Genomic DNA, 22,469 nt, shown 5'->3' on the forward strand with positions numbered 1-22,469 from the left:
TGAATCTTATTTGCAGTGGGTGTGTTCTGTCTTTCATGTGGCTATTTCATGTTTACCAACTCCCTTCCTCTGAAGACATGGTAAAGCCAGGAGAGCTTCAGGAAGTGGTGGGTGGATTTCAGTGGTTGGCATTAAGTCAGCCAGTTTGTTTTGAAAAGAAATAGAGAAATCAATGGAAGATGTGTCTTTTTATCAATAGCTCTGGCCAGGATAGCTGAAAAGAACCCTAATGTTCTGAAGGTGACATGCTTAATTTATGATTGCCAGATGCTGGAGACAGTTATCAGTTTCATACCATCTGATGAATTTACAGAAGCCTCTGCTGGAAGCAGAGTTCTTAATTGTGTGGCTATAGCCTACACCACTAGTTTTATCTCAGTGTTCAAGGACAGAATACTGTACAGTATCTTATGCAGGTGTTTGGTTCCAAGGGTTGCACTTATATGCAAAAATGCATGTGGCTGTGAGTCCTGGAAGGCAGGACCCAGACTGACTCCAGCTACAAAACATAAGCCGATAAACAGACTCTTGGGCTCAAGTATTGCTTAGGGGGGTTTGTTGCTGTTACTGATGTTTGTTTTTTAGATATTATGATTTATGTGGAAATTGTTCAATTTGCTTGTGTGTTTTTGGATAGTTTATGTTGCAATTATGTGTTTCTTCATGTTGTAAGCCGCCCTTGAGCATGGTTTGAACCATGGAAAAGCAGCATACAAATAAAATTCTATCATGTATATCTAAACCCTTGGGGGGGAAACTCCCCAGTGAGCATCCTGGGGCCGCTGCAGGCAGCGTGCCGAGAAGGCCTTGGCCTCCCTGTCCCTCAAAGCAAGGCAGAGAGCTAAAAAGCTCTTTCTGCAGCAGGTTTTACCAGCACAAAAAAGCTTTTAAGCTCTCTGCCTTGCTTGCATTTAACTTGTGGGATTTCAGTCACCAGCGTTCAGCCACATATGGTTGAAATCACCCAAGTTAAAAGTGCTTAAGATGCGACTGTACTGTAGTGAATTATTAAAGGTCCGAGCCCTGCAAAGAGAGCAAACGCTAGGACTAAGCTCCTAAAGGAATACCACCTGTTGAATGCACTGCCTTATTTAAACCTGGAAGGCCTCACTTTACAGCCTTTCCTTCAAGCAGTTAAGCTCAGGCCAGGTCTTCTCCCAAACAGCCCCCACTTTTTAGGACGCATTTTCAGAAAGGTCTGCCTGGCTCTTTCACTGCCTGTTGAAGACATGGCAGTTTTAGTAGATGTTTTCTTCCGGTGGATGGCATGGGTAACCCATTCTAATTTATACATTTTAACCGTGATGTGAAGCTGCTGGGGACTTAATATTTTAATCTGTGGGCTTTTTGTGTTTTTAATTTGGGTGTGGTTTACAGCAAAGTGGCCGCTGAGAAATACTAAAAAGAACTGAATTCATTTTGGAGCACATTATTAAACGCGAGCTTTGGTGCATAATAGAGAGCATTGGCTCATCTATAAACAAGCCATGACACATACTCCTAAGACAAGCAACCTTCTGTCCCTCTGTGAAGATGAGCTACCATGCCAAATCCACACCTCCATGCTTGTATCACTTCAAGTTCCAGCATCAGATTACTTTCACTTTTTGTACAAGCAAGGTGGTTAAAAATAAACACCACTCTTTTACAAACACAGTTCTGAACACCAAGTCAAATCTGGGACAGCACAGTAGGAGTCAAAAGAAGTCATCTATTCCACAACAATATGCCATGTGGCTAGTTACTAAAAATTCCTGCAAACTACAGTGCACAGTAAATTAAGATTCATGTTTAAAACAAAACATTTTCCTTGTGTATTTACATTATAGAAGGCAACTGCAAAAGAAGCTAGTTCAGAAAAAGATCTGTAACCTCTGGAGGGACCTCCATTTCCCCAAACAAATTGCAGGAGTAAAAAAAAAAAAAAGTGTGCACATTTGTAGAATGTTCTCAGTCTTACTAATCACATTTGCTAAAGCACGAATTAGTAACTTGTACTGTATAGCAGTTTTAAGAACACAGCTCATTTATCAAGTTCAGTTGCACTTCATCTATGATAACAGAGCTCCCAATTCTCCCAAGTGCCACTTCTTATTGTAGTCAAAAATGGCACCACACACACACACACACACACACACACACACACACAAATGGAACCTCAAAATTTGCAAAAGCCCCCACTCCAGCTCAACAGCCAAAGCCTGTTGAATAACCGGGTGGAGGGGGGATGGAATGGCAGGAACCCTGAACAGATACTATTCACGCTGCAACATTTTGTCACCTCTATTGCTATCTCAGTTGCTGAAGAGCATAAATTATCACCCTCCATTGCTCAATAGGTGCAGAAATCCATTCATTAGGAGTTATTTGAATTTGAATTTTTAAGTACCGTATTTTTCCATGTATAAGATGCCCCCATGAATAAGACCAACAAGCCCTATTTTTTTGAACCCAATTAAGAAATTGGGGCAGAGCCAGAGCCTGAACCCAGGCCGCCCATGCCAGAGCCCAAAACTGAGCCCAGGCTGCCCACACCAGAGCCCAAACACGAACCCAGGCCACAAAGACCAGAGCCGAAGCATGAACCTGAACTCTTGTGCATTCACCATCCATGTATAATATGACCCTAATTATTAAGCCAATAATAACAACAGCAATAGACTTACTATAGAAACAAAACTACCATGTGCAGAAGGGAACAGTCCTTTGTATGTTAAATCAGATATGCGCTTTTGTCCATGTACCTCTGTTCTGCTAAGAGTACCCCTTAATTCTACTTGCTTTGAATAATCAGTGCTGACTCTGAATTGCTAGTTACATTTAAGTGTAGAAGTGCCAATTATTCTGCAATAATTAGCAGTGCATATTTGACACCAAAATTACAAAATAATTTTTAAAAGCAGTCCAAAAACTTTATGATCAGGAATGGACATTATCACAGCCAGAATGGGAACACATGACAACTGAAGCACAGTTGGAAAAATCAGATTACTTATGTTTCAGGCATTTACAAATATCTTTCAACAGTAACAGCACAGAATCTTAAAATTGGCTGTCGGCAGACAACAGATTTTTCAGCTCATATTTAACAAGTTAGATGAGGAAAAAAAGAGAAGAGCATGCTGGCACTTAATTAACAGTACACTCTAAAGTTTAGTGAATCTTAAGAGAACTTTGAAATATAACTAAACCACCCCATCTGGATTTCAGGGGGCATCTGATTCTACCCACCAGAAAGACAAGGTTTGCTGTTGCCCAGGTCTCTGTTGTTGTTGCTGTTGTTGTTTTAAAAAAGGTAGCTACAGCCTAAAGTAGATGAACCATTTGGTTAGTGTCTGCCTGTCTTATTTTAATGCATGAACTGTTGTAAGATCTAGCAGTTATTAGGCAGGATACTTGTTTCCCTGCAGAAGTTTCACAACTGGATTTGTATGAGATTGTGCAAGTTTGATGGACTGTGATTGTCCCTCAGTCTTGGGGCAGAGATGCGTTCTAGTTATAACACATGAAGAGGGCATGGATATTGACAAGTATTGGAAGAATATTAGCTGCTGCGGCATCCAGCAGGTCAGAGGTTCCCCAGCACTCATATGCTGGGTGGTGTTCATCAACCTGCCAAAGCCTCAAAACTGGAAAAGGGCCAGAGCCTATGCTGTACGGTCTTGTTATTTCCGAAGAACCTTGAACCTTTGATTGCTATAGTGAAGAAGAGATCAAACTCCAACCACAACAACGGCAGGCCAGCTGCAGATCCTTTTCATAAACTAGAACGGAAACACTTTGCAGATCAGCACTGGTAACGAATTCTCTATTACAGATGCTCTCTATGTAGTTGCACCTGTTATCTTCCCCCTTATCTTGCATTGCAATGCTTCAGAAACTAACATAGAAAAGAACAGAATGTAAGCCTGAATTTACAAATACCCAGGTTTTAGGGGCATACCTGAAATTTTGAACGTGTGAGTTACCCCAATTTATCATATTAGAAATTCTACATAGCCATTCCATGTAAAACATGGAGGACCCCCCCCCCCCCAAATAAGGAATCCTGGGAATTTGTTTGCAGGCGGTGGGGTGGCTGCAGCTACATCCCTCATGAAACTATAGACTGCTCCGCACAGGTCTTTTGCTTGATAAAGACTGAAGACTGTAAACAATCACTTACCATATATTATATTACAACAGACATATTTGCTTGGGATGGCTCAATCAGAGACTCTTAATCCCAGGTTGTGGGTTCAAGCCCTACCTTGGACAAAAGATTCCTGCACTGCAGGGGCTGGACTAGATGACCCTATGATTACATATCCTAGATATCACAACTTTACATGTGTCATGTTATAGAAAGTATTGAGAGAAGAGTTCCTGGACTTGCAACCAAGTGCCACGGTCATAAAGTGTAATCCCTATAAACATCCTACTCAAATCAACCTGACCGTGGTTAACTAAAGTTTTATTTCACCAATAATGCATACTTGCTATTTTTACATAACATATGCTGCAATCTTTCCCATAAAAAGCAAGTTTAACTAGTTAAGATATTGATCTTCGTAGACTATGGAACTTTTTAGAAGAATTTCAGTGATACAGAAGTACTGTCAGATTATAGGACTTTATCAAGCCGACACTTTCTAATCTGTCTCTTCCACCTTTTCTATGTGCTGTTATGTAAGCCTAGGTAATCTTTTTGAATTCGCAGTTAGTGAAACACAGTACTGAGAGGGAAAGGGCAGCTACAGGTTTATTGACATTTAAATATTCCTCAACATGTCCATCCTAGAAATCAATGGTCTCTAAATGGAGCCATTGATTATTTCTCCAGATGCTTCTCAGATACACATTACTCCCCATAGTTGCTTTGACAATAAAATGCATAAACACTAAGAACAAGAAATTCCTCTTTAAGATCAGGTTATAAACGAATTTTGTACTGATCAACATAAAAGACAGTTGCATAAAGGCTGAATTAAGAAACGTTAGTTAAATGAAATTTAGGTGAATTGCCACACCCAGACATTTGTAAGGTAAAGCTAGGAAGCATCGGAGAGCTTTCTATAAGAAGAATATTGCCAGAAGGACCTGGATTGTTCATGACACATATTTATAACCACCCCTCTTTCAAACTGAGCAAGTATGCATTGTGTTAGTTCCAGTTATAATTTCCAGCTGTGTCAATGCTTTAAGAGTCTAAAAGCAGGAAATCCAAGAGGAAATTCCATCGTCAGTTCCCGGAGTTTTGTAACCCAAATGTTCTTCCAAAAAGGAGCTCTGAAAGGAATCTGGGAGTGTTTGTCGTAGCCTTACCTCATATCTTCAAGTAAGTCACATTCTGCCTGATGTTTGGCCTGAATTTTTGTCATCTGTTCAGCCTGGATAAGTTTTAGCTCTTGAGTGATTTTCACCTTAAAAAATAAAAAGACATATAGCGAAAGGTGTGATTTAAAATCTGTTTTAGTCTTGTAAAGTTGGTTCTCAAGATGCTAGATTCTGGAACATGTTATTTCATATTACAAGCTCCATGAACAGAGACATGTTTTTGCTTACTTCTAAACATTGCAGTTCCAAACTTTGTAGAATAGGCAGCATGCCCTCCACCAATCTGTTTACAGTATATGATCTACACTCCTGGAAGGCACCATGTAGCAAACATACCCCTCCTCTGAATTTTCTCTGAACTGCAGTAAACTTGAGGAGCAGGTCTCATGTCATGATGATTTGAAGCAAGCAGACCAAATGTCAGCACGGAAAGCACCTCACCACCACGAAGGAAGAGTAGGAGCCACTTCTCTATTGCAGTGAGCTCTGAAGAAGGCAGAATGTTTCTCACAATTTTACCCAAATCTGGTATTACAGAAAACACCCCTCTTTCTTTTTCCGAATCTCTTCTCCCACTCAGCCAAGCTACCCCAGGATGTACTATGGAGCTTGAGAACAAGTTAGAAGCAAAGGCAAATAACGGCCAACTAGTGAGCCAGCCTAAAATTTATGGATCCCTAATCCACAATATTCTCATTTTATAATTTGACAACTGTAGCAACTAACATCGGCGAGTTTTTAAATTCATACCATTTGCCAAAGTAAAGTCATTTGCATATCCTATTTTGAATACCTCAAGCTGGCACAATGCAAAAAACTTTGCCTTTGGATGGTATCGCAAGCAAAGTTTTCAGATTGCTAAACAGTCAAACAATCAAGGGAACTCAGAGTCTCAAGCTTTGAGCTACTGAGATGTCACCTTGCAGTCAGGTCACATATGAAGTTGGCAAAAAACAAACAAGGAGGGAGAGGGTGCTCAGAATTCCAAGGTGCAAAAAAGCTTACTGAAACGATTCTCAAAATTATTCTTAAAATGCAGATAATGTGAATTACGTGAGTCCTTATTTCTCTCTGTTCTAAACACTGTATTGAATTTAAACTTTCATACCCACAGCCTATCACTGCTTCCTGGTACTGCGAGCAATATGTTCACTTCTCTCTAAACATCCAAGCACGGACCCACTTGCAACAAGAGATTCAGCTCTGTAGTGCTTGGAGCAAGAGTGCAAATACTGAGGGGAAAGAGGTAAAGCACTCCAAAACTCAGGAGGTTTAAGAAGAACACCAGAACACAGGATGAATCTGCTGAATTGCCAATGGTCCATCTACTTCAGCATCTTGTTCTCAGGATAGCTGACAAGATGCCTCTGGGAAGCCTGCAAGCTGGATGTGGGTTTAACATATCTCCCGGCTGCAATTCCCAGCAACTAGTATTCAGAGACATATTATCATTATTATTACTATTATTATTAATTAGATTTGTAGAACGGTGCAATTGATGGAACTAAATTACACATTGGTTGACTCCATGTAACATCAACCTTTAAATGCAATTATCTCAGTCGAGAGTCCAATATCCTTAAAGATGTTTTCTGAATATAGCAGTCAAATATACCTTTGTGTCGTATCAATACATCATGTTGAGGTCATGTTTTTTTCAAGCTGCCGCTTAGCAGCATGACAGGGGTTGGACTGACTCGTTACAGGCATCACCACAGAAATTCACAAACATTTTTTAAAAGACACAGGCTCAAACCTTTTAACCCTTCTTGCTTTTAGCATCATGTTGAGCCAGATCATTATATAGAGAAAAAACACAACTCTTCTGAAAGAAAGAAGAAGAAAAACAGGGAAACAGACCTTCCCTCAAGCAAAAGCAATCTTCCCCATCTTATCCACTAGGCAACAGAAATCTCACCTCCCCCTCTTCTGGCAATCCCAACCCTGAAAATATTCCCCCAGCAACAAGAATGCCCCAATCCTAGAAAAACACGAAGAGGCAAGCTTTTATGCCCAGTTAGCCAAGACTTAGTACTTTTAAACAAATGGAGAATCCAGTATTCTTTTTTTAAAAACCAAAAAGCTGAACATGTTTGAATTTTATCCAAACAGCACAAAAAATAAATTCATCAAGCATAGCTGCCTTAACCCATGGAATGGAGATAAAATCCCCTTGTGAAATTGAAACACAGTGCACAATGCATAAACTTGCATGCAATATAAACAGAGTGGAAACTAGAATGGCCTTTAACATAAACTCTGCTTCCTGGCCAAGTCCACCCTCAAAACAACAGAGTGGCAGAGAAAAGCATCCTTGTTCCCTCCCCCAAACATAACAAGCTATCTTGATGCACTGAGGAGTTCAGGCTTTTTGTTTTACACAGTTCAAACACACACACTCTCTCCAATATATTCGGTTGCATCCAAGTTCCATTTTAAACACACAAACATATATATGCAGCTCTTTACAGAGTTCTAGTAAACAGGCCCCGGTATCTCAAGGGTAATGTCCTCAACTCTTACAGCACTATACCCCACTCCTAACACTACCAAAAGCATTTTTTGAATTCTTTTTTTTATCCCCAATCCCGTGCATCACATTAAACAAGCTGTCTGATAATACTAGAACTCAGGGCTTTGCAATTAAGCTGGTTATCAAGATTCAGGATATACAACATGAAGTACTTCACACAGTGCATAGTTCTGTGAAAACAGAATGCTAGGCTAGATTGGGTCTTGGTCTGATCCATCCAGGCTCCTAAATTCTTGAGACTTACTCATTCCCCCTTTTATATCACAAATGGTTAACTCCACCCACCCTCATCCGAGTCCTGTAGACTGAATTGCTATTTATAGTCCTTCTGTAACTCACTGCCCAGGTTCTCAAAGTGATTATCCCCACCACTGGGTGTCAACGCCAGAGATGCTGCAAAAGCACCACAAAAGAAAGGAATCTACAACCCTCTCTTATTTCTTTAGAGGCTTTAGCATGGTGCTGTCCTGACCTACCAGAGCTCTTGAATCATATGACTGCAATGCAAACAGCTGACCAACCTCCTAACATCCCAATGTAGTCAAAGTCAACTTTAGGACACCTGACACCACAAAGATTCTTTATTCTCTAATGCTGTCACCAACACTCACTTCCTCTTTTCCCCGCCATCACAAAGTCACCAAACTTTGCTAATGCATCCTATATCCCTAAGGAGCTGCCTCGGTATCCTGCTCGTGTATTTGGCACTGTACATATGCACTCAGATGAACAGCAGCTGTCCAAGGTCTTTTGCAGGCCTCCTGGCCAATTACCGGTACCTGTAAGCAAACTTCTGAGGCCTTGCACATGCAATGAAGGTGCTTTACAATGGAGCTACAACCCCTGCTAGCATCCACCGCACATATTTTTGTGGCCCGTTCTGTGTGATCCAACATGACCCGACCCTAAAACAGCAGCAGCCTTCCAATCTCATAGCACTCACAGCAAATCAAGCATCCATATAGCTGTTTTGATCAGGACCTTAGTCCTCTTATACCAGAATCCTACCTTCCACTCCCCCTTGCTCTCTGCAGTGCAGATCATTCCTATTTAACCCAGTCAGTTTCCAACTTCCTATGACAGCCAGCATCCACCAGAAATTGCACTTAGCCCCATATCTAACCAAGGCAGGCAATCTGCCCCCTTACAAGCAACCGGACCCCCAAACAGACCAAATCGCCATAGCTGACCACCACAGCCTTCAGACACTTTTGATGCCAACTTGCCTCCCTAACAATCATATTCTGCCACAATTCCCATTCCTCTGCAGCCTACGCTCAAAATCCCTACAGCTCTCACTGCAACTATTTTCTCCACCTCTTCAGCACCTCACAACTGCTTGTTCTCTTGCTGTTACAACCATCCCAATTACACACTGCCCTCCACCAATTCAGCTGCAAGCATATGGCACTGCTGCAAAGCCCCGTGCCCCCTTCACTGTGCCAACGGCCCCTTACTTTTAGGTAGCCTGCATGGCACTAGCCCATCCGACACTCAACACACCCCAAATCTCAGTATGTCAAAAGCACCCTTAGGCCCCACTAATTCCATGCCCCAGGGCAACCTGCTACCAACCTCCACCCACTGCAATCTGAATCCAACCTCCAAAACGCTTAGTGTATGTCGTCCCACAGGGACAGCAACCTACCTTCCACCAGTAATACAGTGGTACCTCAGGTTAAGTACTTAATTCGTTCCAGAGGTCCGTTCTTAACCTGAAATTGTTCTTAACCTGAAGCACCACTTTAGCTAATGGGACCTCCTGCTGCTGCCACGCCACCAGAGCACGATTTCTGTTCTCACCCTGAAGAAAAGTTCTTAACCCGAGGTACTATTTCTGGGTTAGCGGAGTCCGTAACCTGAAGCGTCTGCTACCTGGAGCATACGTAACCTGAGGTTCCACTGTATATCTAGCAACCCTTGCTCACATTCACAAGTTGCACTGTACCTCCCCCTGAAATTAAAAAGCCTCAATTCATGGAAAGAGACCCAGCGACATGCCTGTCTTCTGCACCTCCCTGCCCTATGCCACCTTTGCCACAAGCAGCTCTGAAGCCCAAGCAGACACACAAATAGCACCTTTGCAACCCTCCTTTCCTGTTCCCCCCAAGATGCCACCCCCCCCACCAAAATCGAAAGCCTATGGCTTTGCCCACCGGCCTGCAACACCAAGCATCCCTTCCACCTGCATCCCGATTCAGAGGCTCCTGCAGCCTGTCTGACAGCTAATAGACCCCCCCCCACCATCAAAAGTCCCTGTCTGCTGCCGCCTTCACCCCCACAGAGCCAAGCCTGCCATGCCCCGCACCCTGAAATCCAGCTCCGCAGGCGACACCTCTGCAGCCCCTGCACCCCCAAATGCAACGCATTTATAACACACATATACCCACCCTCCCAAAATCCAAATCACACTCCCCCCCATGGGGCCTTCAACGACCCTCTTCTCCCCCCCCCACGCTAAACCTCTCTAAAGCACGGACCACCCCTCTCGTTCGCTCCCCTTTCCCTCCCCACACATCACTACCCGTCCCCCCTTTTTGCAACCAAGGCTTTCTCTCTGCATCCCCCCCTCCTCAATTCAGAGCCCCCCTCCCTCAATTCAGCCTGCCCCCCCCGCCTGTGAGGGGGCAGCACCTCTCCTCCTTCCTCCCCCCCCCCCACGTTTTAATTTTTACCTCAGTCCCGTCTCCCCCGCACGGCCTGCCCCTCCAAGTCCCCCCCCATTTCCTCACCTTCCTCGGCGGGGGCTGCATGGCGGAGGCGGCGGCGCTGCCGCTCTCGGCCTCCACATCAATCCCTTCCCCGCCCCAAACGGCGGCGGCGGAGGCAACGGCGGCTCTGCTGAGGGGAGCTGGAGGGGGAGGGGAGCAGGCAACGGTCGGCTCCGAGGAGGCGGCGGCGGCGGCGGCGGGAGAGACGGCGGAGGAGGGAGAGGGAGGAGGAGGAGGAGGAGGCGAAGCCGGCCCAGCTCGGTCCCCGGCGCGTCTCGCTCTCTCTGCGGCAGAGGCAGAAAGCGAGCGAGAGAGAGAGGGAGCTGCGGGTGGGCGTGGCCAGGGCGGAGAGAGAGGGAGAGCGAGCGGTGGGCGTGGCTACGGCGCCGGGGGGGGGAGGAAGAAAAGGGGGCGCGGCTTTCGGCCCGCCCTTTCCCGCGCCGCCGGAGGGAAGGAGCCGAGCGTCTGTGAGAGAAGGGGGAGGAGCTTGGCGCGCGAGAGAAAGAGGCAGAAAGACCTCGCGTCGGGGGCGCGCGCGGGAGGCGCGCGAGAAGGCGAGGTTATAAAAGGCGGCGGCGCCGACGACGCCGGGGTCTTCTCACTGAGGCGCCGCCGCCGCCGCCGGCTTTGCCGCCCAGCTAACGGAATGCGCGCGCGTGCCCGCCTCCCTCCCGTGTGGGCCTGAGGGGAGCGAGTAGAAAGAGAGAGAGATTTGTCGGGGGAGAAAAGGCGAGGAGCGGGATACGGGTTCCCGCACCGTCGTGAGGAGAAGAGAGGACTGTGAGGGGAGAGAAGCGGGAGGAGGAGGAGGCGGCGGCCTGACAGGCGGAAAATGAGGGACAAAAAAATAGGATTTTATTTTTTCTAGGGGGTGGCGTCTTCGCGCGTGTCGGTGTGACAGAGGCGGGACCGGCTTTTCATCGCCTCGCACGTGTGAAGGGGGACCCGCCGCGCTTCACATCCGTGACAACGTTGGCGGGGGGGGGAGGGATGGCGGCGCGGGGAGATAACGAGAACGCGAATGATTTCCGTCTCCGTTTCATTCTCTCGTTCCCCAAAAAGGGGGTGTCTTTCCAAGCCAGCCCCGCATCCCGCCGATTCAGACGACCACCTAGACACGGGGAGAGAAATGGGCGGGGAAACACGGGAGAGTCTTGAGGGGCGGGGCTTAAGCGGGGCGCTCGCGCTCTGATTTGACTGACAGGCGGATTAAGTGGGCGGGGAAGGAGCGCGCGCGCGCCGACGCTGCCCCGCCTCCCTATTGGCTGTCGAGTGCGAGCGTGCTTAAATAGTGAGAGCCGGCTTGGCTGCTGCTGCCCCCTAGCGGAAAGACGCTGGGAATGCAGCGAGTCGTGGAGGCGCAAGCGAGATACATTTGCAGATCCTATCTATGCACGTGTGATCGGGTTGGGGTCCCGCTGCTGGAGCTTGCGTGCAATCGCCTGGGAATTCGGTCATCCGGTGCGTGGTTGCGGGGTAGTAAGCCTCCATGCGTTCATGGCAAGCTGCCTTATTCTGAGGCTGTAGACTCAGGGTCAATTTAAAATAAAAGTCATTATTTTTCGTAATTCAGATCAGAGCTGAGGATTTTTTGGGGGGCGGCGGTTAACGCTTTAAAAATGCATTAGGTCATGAGAAACAATGGGGTATGGCCAACGTACATGTGTCCGGCACCACAAAACCAGTGGTGGAGGTGTGCTGGATGCAGAGTGAACAGATTTTGCACAGCCTGCTCTCCAAGGTTTCTTACTGCATTTCTAGCCTGCTCCTTCAAGAAACTCAAGGTGGTGTACATAGTTACCCTCCTCGCTTTATAGCTTAGGCTTGCCCAAGGTCACCCAGCAAACTTCATGGCAAAGTGAGAATTTGAACCCTGGTCTCCCAGTTCAACACTAACCCAGTGGTTCTCAAAGAATATGGCATACCACATTGGTGTGGCAGGATGGAATGACAAGTGTGGGAAGATTCAAGGACCACCAAAGAAACATTTCAGTGTCATATAGGATACTATAGGAGAAAATTAAATTTGCAGAATATGGATATATATATATATCTTTTCAAATGAAAGCAGGAGCATTGCCTATTCTAAAGTTCTCCACAGCATATTGTTGTGAAGAAGGATTTTCAACTCTGACAAATATGAAAGATCAGAAAAGAGAAAGGTTTCTTTGTATTGATGAGGAGATGGGAGTGTGTTTGTCTCAAAATTAGACCTAATAAATGAGATTACCCTGTAAAAGAAAGCTCACATCTCTCGCTGAGTTTGTTTACATACTTCAGGTGTGTGTGTGTGTGTGTGTGTGTGTGTATAAAAGCAAGTGGCTCATTTATAATTATATTTTGGGGATGATTCACATTCTTATGTAGCTGTATCGTTTTATACTTTCTGGATGTCCCTTGATCATATTATAAAGTAGTTGTGTTCTGTGATATAAATCAAGCAATAGGTGTTTTTTAATTTTTGTTTCCCAATATGCTTCTTGTTTGAGAACCACTGCTCTAACTACTACACCACAGTGGCTTTCAGATTTTAAGGCAGTGCTCCCCTCAGCCCTACATGAAGATGTCAAGGATTTTGCATGCATGGTCCTTCTCTTTAAATAAACAAGGCAGTGCAACCTTAACTGTATCTACTCAAAAGTACCTGAAAGGCCCATTGAATTCAGTGGTGCTTACTCTCAGGTAAAAGGGATATAAGATTTCAGTCTTTGTCGTTTTGTAAGGAGAATGGATAGTGCTGGGGATCTACCAGGCTGTAATAGAGGTCCAAACAATGGGCAAACTCAAAATGCAAATTACATGGAATCGGGGTGCTAACTTGATTGGACGGCCCAAGTAAGCCCTGCCCTGCACAATTGATCACATGACACGGTGCACAGACATCTATTTGAATGGCAATGTCCATCAACTTTGGGGTGGGCCAGCCCTCAAATATTTTATTGGGGGGGGGTGCAGGCATCTCGGCCCCTAGGAGCTGGCTCCTATACATGGGGCTTGACCATTCCAGTTCTTGTTGTTTAGTTGTGTCCGACTCTTCGTGACCCCATGGACCAGAGTGCGCCAGGCACTCCTGTCTTCCACTGCCTCCTGCAGTTTGATCAAACTCATGTTAGTGGCATCAAGAACACTGTCCAACCACCTCGTCCTCTGTCGTCCTCTTCTCCTTGTGCCCTCCATCTTTCCCAACATCAGGGTCTTTTCCAGGGAGTCTTCTCTTCTCATGAGGTGGCCAAAGGATTGGAGCCTCAGCTTCAGGATCTGTCCAAGGCTGATTTCCTTAAGAATGGATAGGTACTCCAGTTCTTGCAAAGTACTAATTATAAATGGCTATTCCAACCTTAATGGGACGTGGGTGGCACTGTGGTCTAAACTACAGAGCCTAGGGCTTGCCGATCAGAAGGTTGGCAGTTCGAATCCCTGCGACGGGGTGAGCTCCCATTGTTTGGTCCCAACTCCTGCCAACCCAGCAGTTCGAAAGCACGTCAAAATGCAAGTAGATAAATAGGTACCGCTCTGGCGGGAAGGTAAACAGTGTTTCAGTGCGCTGCTCTGGTTTTGCCAGAAGTGGCTTGGTCATGCTGGCCACATGACCCGGAAAAACTGCGGACAAACGTCTCTTGGCCAGTAAAGTGAGATGAGCGCTGCAAACCCAGACTGGACTTAACTGTCAGGTGTTCTTTACCTTTTATTCCATGGGTAGGCAAACTAAGGCCCGGGGGCCGGATCCAGCCCAATCGCCTTCTAAATCCGGCCTGCGGACAGTCTGGGAATTAGTGTGTTTTTACATGAGTAGAATGTTCCCTTTTATTTAAAATGCATCTCTGGGTTATTTGCAGGGCATAGGTTTGTTCATTTCCCCCCCCAAATATAGTCTGCCCCCCCATAAGGTCTGAGGGACGGTGGACCGGCCCCCTGCTGGAAAAGTTTACTGACCCCTGTTTTATTCCAACCTTGCCTAACGAAACCAGATCTTTTATCATCTTGGTCTCTTTGCCACTAGGGGGCTGTCAGGGAACTGCCATCGGAGGAACAGGTGGTGAAGGGGCTCAGGGAGGAAGAAAGAGACTCAACAGCTGAAGCAGGAACCAGCAGGGGGAGGAGTGGATCTCTGAGGGAATGCGAGCAGGAGGGAGGGCTCAGAGACGCTTCCAGCGAGAACAGTGGGGAGGTATCTGAGGCTCCCATAGGGAGACCCACGCCTCGCCAGAAACTGTCACGCCGTGAGTCCAGGAGACGCGTTTCCGTTAAGGAGCTTCTTTGCTGGAAGCGCTTCCGCAGACAGCCACTGTCAGACTCTACGAGTGACTAGAGCAGACATGTTTGAGGAGCTCTGTCACACACAGAGGTTTGTGGAGACGCACAAACTCTGAGGGAGCACGATTTTACGCACAAGCAGCTAATCATCCCATTACAGCAGTCTGACAGTCTCTGTACGCTGCCTGTGCAGGAGAAAGCATCATGAGCGACCCAGCCGGAACCGGAGGAGCAGGGGTTGGAGCTGGTCCAAGCTTGGAAGAAAGATACCGAGCGTTGGAAGTCCAACTTGCGCTGCAGACGGCGAGGCTTGAGGAGAGAAGGGCTCAGGATGCAGACAAGAAGGGGAGAGCCACTCAGTTCCCCAGAAAGGTACCAGGATTGGTGCAGAAGTTTGGGGGGGACCCCAAGGATTACCATGCCTTTAGGACAGAGATGCAATATGCCCTTAATGTGCAGTTTGATGAGTTCCCTGATGAGGAATCGCGAGTTGCTTTCGTAATTGGGCATCTTGAGAAAGGGGCGCGGGACTGGGTTCGACCCCTAATGGCAACGCACAATGACGTACTAAAGGACACGATGAAGTTCTTTCGTGCAATGGATATCATGTTTTCCAGCGATATTGAGGAAGGGGTGGTGCGCAGACAGCTAATGGCTTGCAAGCAGGGAAGCCGATCTGTCCGTGAGTACTGGACTGAGTTTACCATGCTGGTTCACAGATTGGGGTGGGATTTATCGGCGGCACCCATTCAGATGCTATTTGAAGAAGGTCTTTCTCCGGCTGTGAAAGACGAACTGTCCCGGAGCCCCAGGGCGGTGTCTATGGATCAGCTGACCAAATCTGCGCTGACCATAGGAGCGCGTCAGGAGGCAAGAGCCTTGGAGAGGCGGGAAGGGAGAGGGGAACGTTGGAAGGAGTTCCGCATTCCAGACATTCCTGAGCCAGCTTTCCCGCCGGCAGAGCCGATGGAAATCGGAACAGCGCGCGCGCGCGCATTTTCAAAGCCCAGTGAGGGGGCTAAGAAGGAGGGAAAGGGCGCCCGGAAATGCTATCTCTGCCAACAGCCAGGCCACTTTGCCAGAGTCTGCCCCCAGAGGAAGGAATGGCAAGGGATGGTGGGAGCTGTTGATGGAGGAGAGCAGGGAGAAACAGAGCAGGTAAAAGCCAACGCCTGGTTGCCACAGTCTGGGCACTGCAGCCAGGCCAAAGAGCAGTGAAAGTGCCCGTGCCAGAAGCTCCTCAACCTGCTCTAGTGATTGAAGTGTCGCTAGAGCTGCAAAATGGACACCCCCTAAAAATAAAGGCGCTGTTGGACTCAGGCAGCTCCTGCAATTTTATGAGCAAGGAGTTTGCTGCTGAACACCAGATACAGACGATCCCTTTAAGCAACCCCCTGCAGGTGACCACGATCGATGGCAGGGAGTTGTTGGGAGGAGGAGTCAGCTTGCAGACCGTCCCAATGATAATGAGGGTGGCAAGGCACACAGAACTGATAGCGTTTAATGTGGCCACCTTGGGAGGCGCTCCCATTATTTTGGGAATGAGCTGGCTAGCGCTACATGATCCGCTGGTGGGCTGGCATCAAAGAGTGGTTTCCTTTGGTTCAGCACATTGCTTAGAACACTGCAAAGGGGAAAAGGGTTCAGCAGGGGCCCAAGCCACCCTAGCAGGAACTGAAGTAATGGAGAAGGTGAAGGTACCACCACAGTATGCAGATCTCAGCGACGTGTTCAGCGAGAAGGAAGCTGACCAACTACCCCCGCATAGGCCCTTTGATTGCCAGATCAATTTACTCCCTGGAGCACAGCTTCCTGTAGGCAAGTTGTATGCCATGTCAGACAGAGAAATGCAGGAGTTGCGAGAGTTCATTGACAAGAACCTGAAGAGAGGCTTCATCAGAGAGTCCAAAGCAGCGGGGGGTAGCCCAGTGTTTTTTGTGGATAAAAAGCACACGGACAAGCCGAGACTTGTATGTGATTTCAGGCGGTTAAATGCAGTGACTGAACCAGTGGCTTTCCCTATGCCCAGGATTGATGATATTTTGACCAGGGTGCGGAAGGGAAAGATTTTTACAAAGCTGGATCTAAGGGGGGGTGTACAACCTGATACGTATAAGGAAAGGGGATGAATGGAAAACCACCATGTTCATCCCTTTGGGGGCATTTGAATATCTCGTTATGCCTTTTGGATTACAAGCAGGCTCAGCGTGCTTTCAATCGTTTATGAACCACGTACTGGGTCCTTTGCTCTACAAGAATTGCGTGGCCTTCCTGGATGATGTGTTGGTGTATTCGGAGAATGAGGAGCAACATGTGAGAGACGTCAGAGAAGTGTTGAGCAGGCTGCAAGCCAACAGGCTGTGGGTGAAACTGGAGAAGTGTCAGTTTCATACCAAGGAGGTGGAATTCCTGGGGTACCGCCTGTCAGACAAGGGATTGGCCATGGATCCCGGCAAGGTTCAGGCAGTGCTGGAATGGAAAACACCCAAAACCAAGAAGGATGTGCAGAGGTTCCTAGGGTTTGGAAACTTTTATCATAAGTTCATCAGAAACTTCGCCCACCTGACGGCGCCCATTACGGACTGTCTCAGCAGTAAAAAGAAGTTTGTTTGGACGGCGGAGGCGGAGCGAGCGTTTGAGGAACTGAAAAGGGCCTTCGCCTCTGAAGGACAACTTCTGCATGTGGATTTACAAAAAAAGCTGAGGGTCGAAACAGACGCATCTGACAGAGCCATAGGGGCGGTGCTTCTTCTTCTGCAGCCGGGGAAGGAGGAGTCAGAGTGGCGACCGTGTGCCTTCTTTTCGCGAAAGCTGAACAAATCCGAGAGGAACTACACGGTGTACGACCGGGAACTTCTTGCTATTCATGAGGCTTTCCGGAGATGGAGGCACCTGCTAATTGGTGCACAACATAAGGTGCAAGTGTGCACGGACCATAAGAATCTAGAGTATTGGAGAACTGCGCGAGTGCTCAACCAACGGCAGTTGAGATGGGCCCAGGAGTTCTCCAAATTTAACTTTGAGATTTGTTACGTGCCAGGCCCAGAGAACGTTAGGGCGGACGCTCTCTCACGCAAACCTGAATATTTGGAGGGGGAGGGAGCACCCGAAGAGACCCATGTCATCCCAGAGGACCGCTGGGTGTGTGGGGCGGCATTGGTGGGGCAAAGGGAATTGGTAGAGGGAACGGTGCATGATGAATACGCCCAGGGACAAACTCAGGGGTCTCAGGAGGGAGGGAGACAAACCCGGGGGTTTTGAGGAGAGAAACGGGGCGTTGTACTACAAGGGAGCGTTATATATACCTGAAGGGGAATTGAGGGAGAAGGTACTCAAGCAACTGCACGATAGTCCCACAGCAGGGCATTTTGGGCAACACAAAACCATGTGGCTGGTTACCAGGGAATTTTGGTGGCCCAAGGTCAGGGAAGATGTGCGGGAGTATGTGAGAGGGTGTGACCAATGCCAACGAGCCAAGGGGGAGAGGCGGGCACCGGCAGGTTTATTAGAACCACTACCCACACCTGAAAGACCATGGGAAACAGTGGCAATAGATTTCATGACTGATCTGCCAAGGTCTAGAGGGAAAACAGCCATCATGGTTGTGGTAGACCTGTTAACTAAAATGGCCCACTTTATAGCCTGCTCACATGCGGTCACAGCAGAAGAAACCGCTAAATTGTTTGTAGAAAATGTGTTTAGGTTGCATGGCGCCCCCTTGAGGGTGGTTTCAGACTGAGGGAAACAATTTACTTCCAGGTTCTGGAGGAAGCTCATGAGCTTACTGCATGTAGAGGTTAATTTCTCAACTGCCCGTCATCCAGAAACCAACGGGCAGGCGGAAAGAGCTAATGGTGTCCTCCAGCAATATTTGAGGTGTTATGTGAATGACAGAGAAAATGATTGGGTGGAGAAGCTGGCGTTGGCAGAATTTGCCTACAACAATGCAGAGAACGTGTCCACGGGGATGAGCCCCTTTTTGGCTAATCACGGGTGCCATCCCCGAGCCTTCCCAGGGGGGGAAGGGGAGAACTGGAGCGTTCCAGCTGCAGAACAGTTCGTTGAAGAAATGGAAGCGATCCATCGCCAGCTCCAACTTAACTTAAACAGGGCTAAGGAGGAATATAAGAGGCAGGCAGACAAAAACAGAAGGGAAGGTGAAAGCATTAGGGTGGGGGACCAGGTGTGGCTGTCAACCCAAGGGTTACCATTCAAAGGGGGTTGTAAGAAGTTAAGACCCAAAAGGCTGGGCCCATTTGAAGTCACGCAGCAGGTCAACCCAGTGGCTTTCAGACTCCGGTTACCGAACCACATGAAGCTGCACCCAGTTTTCCACAGGTCGTTGCTGTCACCGTATAAAGGGGACAGAGAAGGGAGGGTCAATAGGGGACCAGCAATGGAGGAGAAGGAACACAGCTACCATGTAGCGGAGATCATCGATTCCAGGTGGAAGGGAGATCAAGTAGAGTATTTGGTAATGTGGGAAGGGGAACCGGAGTCGGAAAACACCTGGGTTAGGGCAGAGGATGTCAATGACGAAGTTTTAATAGAAACTTTTCATCAGAGGTTCCCACGTAAACCTCAGCCTGTAGCGAGGTTCCGGAGGGAATACTTTGCCACCACCGACGAAGAAGAGGAGTTGGAGGGGTTCACAGATTCCGAGGAGGAGGAGGATTCAGCGAGCCAGGACGGCGATCGATGGAGGGAATTGTTTGAGACGTCTGAAGATGAAGAAGATTCTTTTTGGGGTTTTACACCTTCACCTCCCAGAGGAGAGGAAATGGGAGGGGGTGAGGGGGGCCCTGGAGGGGAGGTGGATGTCAGGGAACTGCCATCGGAGGAACAGGTGGTGAAGGGGCTCAGGGAGGAAGAAAGAGACTCAACAGCTGAAGCAGGAACCAGCAGGGGGAGGAGTGGATCTCTGAGGGAATGCGAGCAGGAGGGAGGGCTCAGAGACGCTTCCAGCGAGAACAGTGGGGAGGTATCTGAGGCTCCCATAGGGAGACCCACGCCTCGCCGGAAACTGTCACGCCGTGAGTCCAGGAGACGCGTTTCCGTTAAGGAGCTTCTTTGCTGGAAGCGCTTCCGCAGACAGCCACTGTCAGACTCTACGAGTGACTAGAGCAGACATGTTTGAGGAGCTCTGTCACACACAGAGGTTTGTGGAGACGCACAAACTCTGAGGGAGCACGATTTTACGCACAAGCAGCTAATCATCCCATTACAGGGGCATATGTTGCCAGGGTTATTTCTTTGGTTTCGTCGTCAAAATTGCTAGCTATCAGAATTTCCCACCATGTCTTTTTTCTTCTCTTAACAGCAAAACAAAAATGATTGTATTTGTGTATTTCTGCCTGTCATTGCCCGCAGTGGCTTGTAGACATCTGTTTGGCAGCCCTTTAAAGAATCTTTTGTAGATCACCAGCCAGTGATAAAATACAATAAGAGGCATTGAATTCTCAGTTGCCTTCTGGCAAAGCTGCGAAGAGCAACTCCATAAGATAATGGACTCAGCAGATCAATTGATGGTTTTATACACAAGCCCTTAAAGCAATCCCTGGCTTGAAAGGGCAAGTTGTTCCTTAGGAATGGGAAGATGGATAAAGAACGGGCTGTTTCCTCCAAAAAGCTGCTGTAGCCCAGCGGAAAGTGGCGGAGGCGGGAATGGACCTGGTTTCATGTCCCATCTCTGTCTGAGGTCCAGTGCCTTGCTCTCTCATCTGCAAAATGGGAATGTGACGAAGCAGAATTACAACTGTGATTGATTTAACACACATAAAACAACTTTGATTATTAATGAACAGTAATCCTTGAGCAAAAAGTTAGAGGCCTCCCCATTTGTTGTTGTTTAGTCATTTAGTCGTGTCCGACTCTTCGTGACCCCCTGGACCAGAGCACGCCAGGCACTCCTGTCTTCCACTGCCTCCCACAGTTTGGTCAAACTCATGCTGGGAGCTTCGAGAACACTGTCCCACCATCTCGTCCTCTGTCGTCCCCTTCTCCTTGTGCCCTCCATCTTTCCCAACATCAGCATGTTTGTGAGGACCAGCTTGTTCTCTTGACAGAACTCTATTAGAACTCTATTATGGCCTCCCCATAACTAGTAGCAGATAGGTAGCCATGTTGGTCTGCCATAGTCAAAATAAAAGACCTGTAAGACCTATTGCAGTTGTTAAGAGTCGTCAACAGGCTCATCTCAGCTATCTGCCAATCTCCCATTCCCACCACCCTTCTGAGTAATACCCCTCCTCACCTTCTCACTATATAGAAGAGTCTGGCAACTTCTGTTTCAGTGTATCTGAAGAAGTGTGCATGCACACGAAAGCTCATACCAAGAACTAACTTAGTTGGTCTTTAAGGTGCTACTGGAAGGAATTTTTTTACCATAACTAGTAGTTATTGTTGTGTGCTATGATTCTCCCTGTGCAGACTACATTCCAGCTCTCTAAAGGCAGGGATTTCTACCAGGGCCACTCTGCGGCATTTTGGCACTATAGGCAAAACTTCCTGATGCCCCTACCTCGTTCCTGTGCCTGCCGTTGCACCGCCTTGCCACCAGCCCCACCACTACATCTGTACCCTCGCCTGCAGCTGTACCCACACGGCTGCTATAACACAGCAACACTGGCGGTGCAGTTTTGTACAGTGGTAACTCGGGTTACACACGCTTCAGGTTACAGACTCCGCTAACCCAGAAATAGTACCTCAGGTTAAGAACTTTGCTTCAGGATGAGAACAGAAATTGTGCTCCGGCAGCGTGGCGGCAGCGGGAGGCCCCATTAGCTAAAGTGGTGCTTCAGGTTAAGAACACTTTCAGGTTAAGAAAAGACCTCCGGAACGAATTAAGTACTTAACCCGAGGTACCCCTGTATGGAAAAAGGTAGTATTTTCAGTCGCTTCCAGTGTGACGAGCGAACTTCTTACTTAGTGTGGCTTCCAGAAGGAGGAGCAGACTTTGCTCTCCTCACCTGGCTGGAGGCTGTGTCTTAGGTGTAGGAGAAGAACAGGTCATAGGCTAGACTGGTTGGATCTTGTCTGGAGTTCAGAAGACACCAGAGATGAGCCCCATTAGATGAGGGGATTTTTTGCAGGGTGGAGAGTGTAACATGTCACCCATTTCTTGAATGGTGGATTTCTGCTGGTCAGTCCACGCACCATTCCTCTTTATTAGTTCTGTGATGCATCCCCAGTGTTGTTTCTATTCTTTATTGCTTTCATTTTATGGATCAATGGTCTCGTTCGGTAATGAAATTCATGTTAAAGGTAAAGGGATCCCTGACCATTAGGTCCAGTCGTGACCGACTCTGGGGTTGCGGCGCTCATCTTGCTTTATTGGCCGAGGGAGCCGGCATACAGCTTCCGGGTCATGTGGCCAGCATGACTAAGCCGCTTCTGGCGAACCAGAGTAGCACACGGAAACGCCGTTTACCTTCCCGCTGGAGCAGTACCTATTTATCTACTTGTAAAGAAAAATGCAGAGAGCAAAACCAACCCCTGTATATGGCGTTTATTGACCTGACTAAGGCTTTTGACACTAAATTGTAATGCCCTGTGGACTGCCCTTGTGAAAATTGGCTGCCCAGATAAATTTGTGAACATCCTTCGGCTCCTCCATGATAATAAGAGCAACAATCGCAGATAACAATGGCTCTCAA

The 22,469-nt window shown here is 47.5% G+C and overlaps 1 protein-coding gene and 1 long non-coding RNA gene across 6 annotated transcripts in view; one reads left to right on the forward strand and one right to left on the reverse strand.

Moving 5' to 3' along the window:
• Positions 1-10,935, reverse strand: part of FCHSD2 (FCH and double SH3 domains 2) — a 153,246-nt gene extending 142,311 nt beyond the window's left edge. The window contains exons 1-2 of one of the 5 annotated variants that reach the window (XM_081197350.1): positions 10,582-10,935; positions 5,305-5,402 (exon numbers count right to left, since the gene is read on the reverse strand). In XM_081197350.1, the coding sequence (XP_081053476.1) occupies positions 5,305-5,402; positions 10,582-10,602 (119 nt within the window). In that variant the 5' untranslated portion in view covers positions 10,603-10,935. Of the gene's footprint in view, positions 1-5,304; positions 5,403-5,544; positions 5,694-10,581 lie in introns of those variants that run through there. The other 4 variants (XM_081197351.1, XM_081197347.1, XM_081197349.1 and 1 more) reach the window with 4 other exon arrangements.
• The window catches only part of LOC308588838, a 407,342-nt gene that overhangs the window by 159,526 nt on the left and 225,347 nt on the right, over positions 1-22,469 (forward strand). The gene's annotated exons all lie outside the window — the stretch shown is intronic.

The sequence above is a fragment of the Podarcis bocagei genome, assembly GCF_964188305.1.
Source record: "Podarcis bocagei genome assembly, chromosome: 6".
NCBI classification, from domain to species: domain Eukaryota; kingdom Metazoa; phylum Chordata; class Lepidosauria; order Squamata; family Lacertidae; genus Podarcis; species Podarcis bocagei.